The sequence below is a fragment of the Panthera uncia genome, chromosome D2, assembly GCF_023721935.1.
Source record: "Panthera uncia isolate 11264 chromosome D2, Puncia_PCG_1.0, whole genome shotgun sequence".
Classification (NCBI taxonomy): domain Eukaryota; kingdom Metazoa; phylum Chordata; class Mammalia; order Carnivora; family Felidae; genus Panthera; species Panthera uncia.
In genome coordinates, this window is record NC_064818.1 from 5,340,360 (window position 1) to 5,350,129 (window position 9,770).

The 9,770-nt window shown below is 41.4% G+C and overlaps 2 protein-coding genes across 4 annotated transcripts in view; one reads left to right on the forward strand and one right to left on the reverse strand.

Annotated features, from left to right (window-relative positions):
* CSTF2T (cleavage stimulation factor subunit 2 tau variant) overlaps nt 1-569 on the forward strand; it is a 2,610-nt gene extending 2,041 nt beyond the window's left edge. Inside the window, exon 1 of the mRNA XM_049646041.1 lies at nt 1-569. This exon is cut by the window's left edge and continues 2,041 nt beyond it. Coding sequence (XP_049501998.1) covers nt 1-288 — 288 coding nt within the window. The 3' untranslated portion in view covers nt 289-569.
* The window catches only part of PRKG1 (protein kinase cGMP-dependent 1), a 1,263,577-nt gene that overhangs the window by 560,628 nt on the left and 693,179 nt on the right, over nt 1-9,770 (reverse strand). The gene's annotated exons all lie outside the window — the stretch shown is intronic.

Below are 9,770 nucleotides of genomic sequence, written 5' to 3' on the forward strand. Positions count from 1 at the left end.
GGCATACAAGGAACGGGCATGCAGGGGGCGGGCATACAAGGAACGGGCATGCAGGGGGCGGGCATACAAGGAGTGGGCATGCAGGGGGCGGGTAAGCAAGGTGGAGGCCAGCCGAGCAGTTTTAGCCCTGGGCAGAGCCAGGTAACTCCGCAGGATCAAGAGAAGGCAGCTCTGATCATGCAGGTTCTCCAACTGACTGCAGATCAGATCGCCATGCTGCCTCCTGAGCAAAGGCAGAGCATCCTGATTTTAAAGGAACAAATTCAGAAATCTACTGGAGCTTCTTGAAAGGTCTTAGACAGTGTTTGGCAGTATTCTCAAGGTTTCTGTGTAGCATGGAGAATGGGTGCAAAAAGCTGACCGCTGCATCCCCACACTTGAATGATTAGGGTTTCCCTCCCAGAACCTTATTTCATCTTGTTGTCTTTGTATTTTTCTCTGTTTTCCTTTTTATTTTAATGGGGGTGGGGGTTGGGGGGAGTGGGTCTGTTCACTTTTATTCACTGTAAATATACAAAAATAACTCTGGACATGGTTATATTCTACCAAATAAGATTACAAAGAATAAGCAATATGAAAAGTGTCTACGGTATGTTAACTACATTTTTTAAATATTGAGTAAAACAATGTGACAACTGCACATAATACTAAAATATGACTTGTTAAGCTGGTAATGTACTAAGATAGTTTAAGATTCTTGGTTGTGTAAGAAAATAAAGAAGTTTACCTCAAAATTAGAAGATACATTTTTTGGTAAGCCGTTTAAAATACAAAATCCTATTTTGGGGACAGTAAGAATGCTGTCCTAGGTTAAACATTGTGAGAGTGTTTTGGGATATTTCAAAATGTTAGTGCTAACAGGGTAAGTCTCAACTTGCGGTATTAGAATTGTTTTTTTCCTAAAGCTATGCTACCTGAAAAATCCAGGAATGTACCTGGTGTGGCGTTTCATCATCTGACCGAAGACCAGCAATATCGTGGCCTGGCCTGGAGAGTGATGACTTTGCTGGGACAGTTCTGGGATCAGCCCGGTTACCGAAGTCGGCTCCGATTAGACTCCTTATCTCTCAGTACCTTCCCGTTTCTCCCTAGTTTTCAAGCCCTGAATATGAATCTTAAGTAATCCTCTCCCATCCTTTCTAAAAATCAGTGTCTAGGGATGTGATCTGGGTGAGTTGTACACATCCATTGGACTTCTCATAAATAGAGAGCTTCGTGCAGTCAAGTTCTCAGTTTCCTGGTGACCAGCTTCCATATACAGATGGCATCCATGTGGTCAGCCAGGATGGGGACTTCACAATCTTAGTCTCTCCAATGTTTAACATGCCTTTTAGTTTTCTTACTTACAGATCTTCTTATCTATCCCCGTGTTATTGGAATAATTGTGATATTTTATAGCCTGAATTCTGTGCTCAGCTAGTTATTAACTCACTTTTTAGATTTTAAAAGTAACAAAGCTATTTAGTCCAGTACACATACCCAGGAGAGAGATTTAAAAATCACTAGGAAGGTGGGGCTTAGCACATTTTGTTTAGAGCTATTACCTAGTTTATTTTTAAGCCTTGATGATGTGGATACATAAAAATTTGTGTCATAGACTGAATAATAATTAACAGAAGCACAAACACCCAAATGTGTTTGGTTACATAACCAGGTGGTCTTAACTCCGGAGAAGAAAACCAATGTCAAGTAATAGAGGAAAAAATAGCATTTAATACAAGGAGAGAGCTGAGATTTGGAAACTGAATTTTTCCTCTTATAAGGTTTTTGTGTCTTACACGGGTGCCTCACTCTTTTTTTACAAAGGTTTCTTCCTTGTGCTATTTCCTGTCTATTCGTTTTTTATTGTTTTTCATACTGTTCCCTTTCCCCTGTTTTCTCTATGCTTCCTCCATATTGGAGAGGACAACTCTCCCTTCCATATATGCTAGTTCTGGTTAATACTCATTCATAGAGTTGGCTTGATTGCTTGGAAGTTAAAAATGCTTTATCCCAAAGCTTTCACTGAAGGGCTCTCCCTGAAAACTTAGATGTTCCACTCTCTGTTGTAGTTAAACCTGCATCGTTCAATGCAGACTGAATAAAAGGGATGTAAAATTAAGGATGACTTTAGTATCTGATTTTTAATGAATGAATTACCCAAAAGAAATCTATTTTGAGAAATCCATGGGTCTGAATACCTTTCTCCCCCTTTAAATGAAAAAGGCAAACAAAAACAACAACAAACAATTTGGAGGCATGGATGGAAATCCCTTTCTTAGATCCACTATCTGTATAGTTACACGGCTGAAATAACAAAAGACATTATTCCATGGTTGGTATCGATAGCAACATCTTGGTATCTGGACATGGGCTTCCTTCCGCTTATGTTCCCCACAAAGAACCATCCTCTGCATGCCAGGAAGACCTTATAGGACCGTCATAACTGACGGCACATGTTACCTTGCAGTGCTCGATTTTACTTGGCCCTCTACCCACCCCCACCCCCCCCCACCCCGCCCTTTTAACGGACCAGGAACTCTAAAGAGGGACCATCGTTTCTGTATCCGCTACACCAAAACCAGGTGCGAAGGAAGGACAAAACGTTCTTACCAGTCTTGGGGAGGTGGGGGGGAATCCCATTAAGAGCACATAAAGTTCCCCCAAAACATTTAGATTCCACACAGAACAGATGAGCTGTAACAACTAGTTACATTAGAAAATAAATTAGTAGTAGGTAACAGAAACAATCTCCTTTGCTCTGATAAGGTAGGTTCTCCTCACCCAGTTCTCTCACTACTGATGGATGGAGCCTCATTTCGTTTGATGGTGATGCAAGCAATACGTGTCTGCTACAATCAGAATCCCAGCTGTTTTACTCCATACCCACTGGTTACAACCCTTAACATCCTGCATTTCCCCAAATATGGATAGGCTATAAATGCAATCACAAACTCATTCATTAGAACGATGCTTAAAGACGGTGGGGTGAAACCCTGATTTGTAAATACCTTTTCAGGGCTTATTCCTTTTGAGCAGTTTGTTTGTTGGGAATATGAAATGGGCAACTTTAACCAGTGTCTGCCTATTAGCCATTCCCCTCTTACATTACTGATGATTAATATCAAGATGTGTTTTAATGTCTGCTGATGTTCCAGGACTTCTAATTTTTTTTTAAATGTGCATTTATCTTTGAGAGAGAAAGAGAGAGAGCACAAGCAGGGGAGGGGCAAAGAGAGAGGGAGACACAGAAATCTGAAGCAGGCTCCAGGCTCTGAGCTGTTAGCACGGAGCCCAATGCGGGGCTTGAACTCAAGAACCATGAGATCATGACCTGAGCTGAAGTCGGACTGTTAACCGACTGAAACACCCAGGCTCCCCAGGACTCCTAATTTTAAGAGTTATTTGATAAGATACAAGCCAATGTGAAACCCAGGTGAAGGTAAGCTAATCTAATAAAGATCATATATGATTTTTGAACTACTCTTTTCAGAATTCTAATGGTAAAAAAGCTTAAAAACAACAACAAAACAAACCAAAAGCCTTAATATCTCAATTTGCAAAGCTGATTGCTTTCCCATGTTCTGATGGGACACTGACTAAGCACAGGGACCCCAATTTCCTATGGTGTGTCTGGCCTTCCTCTCAGGACTGATGAAGTGTAAGGGTAATTATATGCAGCAACCTACCGCGCCAGGGAAAAGTGAGTTATCAGTCACATCTCAGTCCGCTCACAATATATCAGCCTCTTGCGGCTCTATATTGTCAGCTAATGTCTAGACGGACTTCTGCTTGACTTGCTCTCATCAGTCTCTGGTCAAGAATGGTCTACAGTCAAGAACTACTGCATTTTAAGGCAATTACTATACTTAAAAGCATATAATTAATATTAACTTTAATACTATGAATATGATATTGGTATATATTTTGCTAATATGTTCCATACATATGCATACTGCAAATCTTCACTACATCTTTTTTCTTTTAATTTTTTTTTAACGTTTTATTTATTTTTGAGACAGAGAGAGACAGAGCATGAACGGGGGAGGGGCAGAGAGAGAGGGAGACACAGAATCGGAAGCAGGCTCCAGGCTCTGAGCCATCAGCCCAGAGCCCGACGCGGGGCTCGAACTCACGGACCGCGAGATCGTGACCTGAGCCGAAGTCAGACGCCCAACCGACTGAGCCATCCAGGCGCCCCTACATCTTTTAATATTTTCATTGGCTTTTATGCACCTTCAAACAAACACTTACTCCTTTGGTGGAAAATTGAGCATTACAAATATTCACATTACAAACTGCCTTTTACATAAGGTGTTAACTAGCCTGTTTCTTCTTTTTAAAATGTTGTTTGTTTATTTATGAGAGAGAGAGAGAGAGAGAGAGAGAGAGAGAGAGAGAGAGAGAGGACGCGTGCACGCACGCAAGCAGGGGAGGGGCAGAGAGAAAGGGAGACACAGGATCCGAAGCGGGCTCCAGGCTCTGAGCTATCAGTGCAGAGCCCGATGTGGGGCTTGAAACTCACGAACTGTGAGATCATGACCTGAGCCGAAGTCGGACGCTTAACCAAATGATCCACCCGGGTGCCCCTAGCATGTTTCTTCTTGATATTTTTCTACCTCAGTTTAAACCTTATGTCAGTAAAGGACCTATATTGCATCAAAGGTGACATTAGGGTAGCACTGTCAAAAATAACAAACTCCATGATTATTAAATACTGTACATAAAAATACTGAAGTATTATCCTAGAAAAACAAGTTGAAGTATTCCGTTAAGGACAATTCTTGATAAATAGGAGTTAATTTAGGTGCCAAAGGTAGGTAACTAATTATCAAAGACTTAGAACAAAATACACATTTTCAGCCATAATTGCTTTTATGTGATTCAGTATATATTAACTCTGCAGACACTGGAAATCAATCCCATATGTCCTGAAGGTTGGTCCTTTAAAAAAAGCAAATCGTGGGGCTCCTGGGTGGCTTGGGGTGTCTGGGTGGCTCAGTCAGCTGAGCATCTGACTTTGGCTTAGGTCATGATCTCTCAGTTTGTGAGTTCGAGCCCCTCGTCGGGCTCTGTGCTGACAGCTCAGAGCCTGGAGCCTGCTTCGGACTCTGGGTCTCCCTCTCTCTCTGCCCCTCCCCTGCTCACATTCTGTCTCTCTCTGTCTCTCTATCTCTGTCAAAAATAAATAAGCATGAAAAAAATTTTTAACAAAAAAATAAATAAAGCTAATTGGTTTGATGACTTATTTGTCTATCACGAAAGTACAGTGGATTATCTCTTGGGCAGCAAGCCATGAAATCAGCAGTTACCCCACACAATTATTTTGTCTCTTCACTTAATTAGCTGTTTTAATCAAAACTCTGCCTCCTTCCATTACTAATATTATTCAGTAATTCTATTGCAAAAGTCTGAGCCACTTCTGTGTACCTTCCCGCCTTTGCTCCACTCACCTTGCTGCCTGGAGTGAACATGTGGCCAACTGCCACATTTGTTTATGAATCTATCTCTTTACCCCCGGACATTGCACAGAACACAGAACACCTGCTATAGCTCAGTCGCCGACTTCCTTTGCCTTCACGTTCACTTTTGATAACATTCAAAGCACGGACCACATTAACAATCATATATTTGGGTTAATAATGTGATGAAATGGCCTCAGTGAGGCTCGTTTGGTGCATTAACATCCACAAAATCACACTCTATGTCCCAAACATCACCCTTATTCACATGTTAAGTAACACAGTGACATAAAGAAGAAGAGATTCAAGCATTTCCAGATGCAAACCTGGCTCTATGAGCATAAACACAACCACCGCCTATTACTAGGATATAATTCCTGTCTTAAGATAAGCCTATACCCAAAATGTTTTTATATTTCTGTGCATGCCAGTCCACAGAGAAAAAGATCCTTGTCTATTTTAAAGAAGAGACGAATTACACTGTTGAAATCTCTGGAAGCAACTACTTTTGCCCTTCCTGCCATCAATGTTGTCAGTTTTGTCCTTCAGAGGCTCTAAATATCTTTGGACAAGGGACCCCCATCTGTGGCCTGTGGGTCAACGGAGCCTGCAGATATTTTGTGGGTGACCTGCCCAACATCTCAAAATGTTGAATTTGAGTGCATTTGCGCGCAACATGTGTTCTTCAACGTGGCCACGGGCCCACCCTCAGGTGTGATTCACACAGTGGCTTGCCGGGCCCTGTAATGCTCTGAGCTTACCATTCCTGTTATACTCTGCAAAAACAGAGCTTGAGATTCAATTGAAATTTTTAGTGTCGAGCTTGACAAATGTGAACTAGTAAAACGGTTGAGCCACCGGTTCAGCAAGTAAAATTCTGCAAAATCAATCAACCGACCAACCAAACATATAAACATCCAGAACAGCAAAAAAACGTAGGGCACTTTTTAAATTCCTAGCTTTTCATGAAGTATACGAAGCAGAAAAATATCCTAGAATGCTAACCCGCTGTCTACCTTTCTCCCACAACTCTTTTGCATTTTTCACAAATATTAAGCCAAAAGGGCAACATGTTTTTCAATCCAAAAATCTATAAAATGAGAACCATATATATAATATTAAATGCCAACAGCTCTGGAATGCACTTATGTATAGCATACTTGGTAAAAACAAAGTTCTTTAATTGATCTGTTATTAACTGAAAAGAACCCACCATGTAATGTCCACAGAGAAGCCACACTGATTAAAAAAGTGATAACAAAAAGTCAGATCATGCCATTCCCTTGTTTAAAGCCTCTTGTGAGTCACTTTGCTCTTAGAATAAAATCCCACATCCTTACCGTGTACCATAAAGCCCTAAGCCAATCTCACGTGCTAACTTTGGGCCCCTGGCTCACTGCTGTGGCTCCTTTGGGCCTAGCATCGCTTCCTTGAATTCATGGGCTCATTTTCATCTCTCAGCTTTATACTTGGCAGTTTTCTTACCCCACTCTTTCCCCAGCCCTCTGAGTGGCTAGTTCATTCTCTTTCCCGAGGCTTTAACTTCCATATCACTTTACTCAGGGAGGCTTTTCTTGAACACCCCAGTTCAAATGTTCTCCCCATTCTCTCGTCTCCTTGCCTTACTTGTTTTTTTATTTATTTTTTTATTTTTTTAATGTTTGTTTTTTGAGAAAGAGAAAGAGAGTGAGCATGAGTGGGGAGGGGCAGAGAGAGAGGGAGACACAGAATCCGAAGCAGGCTCCAGGCTCCGAGCTGTCAGCACAGAGCCCGATACAGGGATCCAACCTATGAGTCGTGAGAGCACGACCTGAGCCGAAGTCGGACGCTTAACCAATTGAGCCACCCAGGCACCCCTCTTACTTGTTTTTAAACAATGGCTCTCTTAGCTGAGCACGACTTACCACCAATCCATGCCTTCCAATCCTTTTGCCAAACATGGTTATATACATGAGACAAACTTGCTGGTTACCATTCATGAGTTACTCTTCATTACGGCCATGTTACATTTATGGTGTCGATTGTGTCTGTTCCCAAATTTATGCTGGTTGCACTCCTGCTATAATACACAGATAAGGCTATAGGCATAGGCAGAGTTGTATAGATATAGGTATGTAGCACGTGTGTATAATATGGAATATGATGGCAAAAAATAAAAGGCTGTTTCTATGAAATCTGTTGAGGTAGGAAAGTCACTCTACCTACAGCGAGCTTACAATTCCTGTTATACTCTGCAAAAACAGAGCTTTTGATTCAATTGGAATTTTGTGTCTAGCTTGACAAATGTGAACCAGAAAAACAGTTGAGCCACCGGTTCAGCAAGTAAAATTCTGCAGAATCGATCAACCAACCAAACATATGAACATCCAGAACAACAAAAAAAGGTACGGCATTTTTTAAATTCCTAGCTTTTCATGAAGTGTAACGGTCCATCCCTGCTGTTTTTCTGTGAGGCCCCATATACTCATGTTCTGTATGTTGCCTCTAAATAAACTAAAGAAGCTCCATTCCCACCTCAGAGGGGAAGCAAGTAATCATTCTCTGAGTTTTGCCTATGTCCCAAACACCTGGTAATGTCCAAAAAGAGCCAGATCCTGAACATGTTACGGGACATTAGCTTTGAACAAACCTTGGCTGACGCCAGCATCGATACCCCTGCCTCGGGTAACTTATGGAATAACCTTTATTATTCACCTGGTCCTCGCTTCTGATGGGACCTTACCCTGGATTCCTGGAGGGACACGTACCCTAGACCTCTTCCCATACAAACCCCTAGCCCCAAGCAATGGCGAGACTCATTTTCCTTTCCTCTCCAGATCTCCGGGACACTCTGTCTGCTATTTTGTGTCACTTACACTATTCAACAAACCATTTCCACCTCCTCTGGTTTACATTTGATTTCTGTCCTGCATTGACTGGTCCAACAGGATCTTCCCCTGGGTTCTTGGACCCCGCCTGCCTGCATCACTGTGATGAATACATGTCCATCACATCAGCTGTGTTTGTTCATAAAGCAGCTTGTGCCAATTTCACTCATTTTTGTAATGTATGTAAAGACAGACATAGATACATTACTTATGTGAATGTCAAAAACATTATTTCTATGAAAACTAGGTAGAATGTCTTAAAAAGATTTGACAAAGACAAGTGGTTGAAAAGGGATTATTAAATTTGATGGGGGCAAGATGATTGAAAAAATACTTGAAAAAAAAAATCTCTGAGATTTACATTTAGGTCCTCAAAGTACTTGCAAGTGTCTCAACCCTTGGTACACTTGAAAGAAAGGTTGAAACTGATCATCGTAGACAAAGCATTACATCAAAACCTTCAGTTTTCTTGCATTAGTTTCTTAGGTACTGGAGGGAGAAAGATCCTTGAGGAACTATAATCTGAAGTTTGGTATCACAGTTGTTTTTCTTCCAACTCCGCAGGGCTTACCCAGGAAACATACCAACAGGCCCCCATTCTAGACCTCCTCCTTCTGCCCTTGCCTGTTGTTATATGCTCAAGGACACGGAGTGCGCTTTCAACTCTTGCTAATGATGGGTCGCCTGGGTGGCCCAGTTGGTTAAGCTTCCAACTCTTGGTTTCGGTTCAAGTCATGATCTCACTCACGGTTCATGAGATCCAGCCCCACGCTGTTAGCACAGAGCCTGCTTGGGATTCTCTCTCTCACTTTCACGTGCTCTCTCTCTCAAAATAAATAAATAGACTTTAAGAGATAAATAAATAAAATAAACTCTTGCTACTGAAAACATGGTCCTTGGACCCACAGCATCAGCATCACTGGGAAGCCTATTAGAAATGCAGAATGTGAAGCCCACCCCAGACTAGCCGCATCGGAATCTGCATTTAATAAGATCTGCAGGTGATTCACATATAAACAAACGTTTGAGAAGCATTGCTTAAGCCTAATTTTAAAATACATAAAACTGGGAGAAAAAAAGGAATTTAACAATATTATGATGAATAGAAAGGATTGAGCATGGGGGGAGGATGTTACCAAACCTTATTATTATTTTTTTAAATTTCTATTTAAATTCCAGGGAGTGAACATACAGTGTAATATTAGTCTCAGGAGTACAACATAGTAATTCAACACTTCCAGACATCACCCTGTGCTCATCATGACAAGTGCATTCCTTAATCTCCATCACGGATTTCAACTATCCCCCACCCACCTCCCCTCTGGTGACCATCAGTGTGTTCTCTGTAATTAGGAGTCTGTTTCTTGGTTTGCCTCCCTCCTTTATCCCCTTTGCTTTGTTGTTTTGTTTCTTAAATTCCCTATATGAGTGAAATCATATGATATTTGCCTTTCTCTGACTT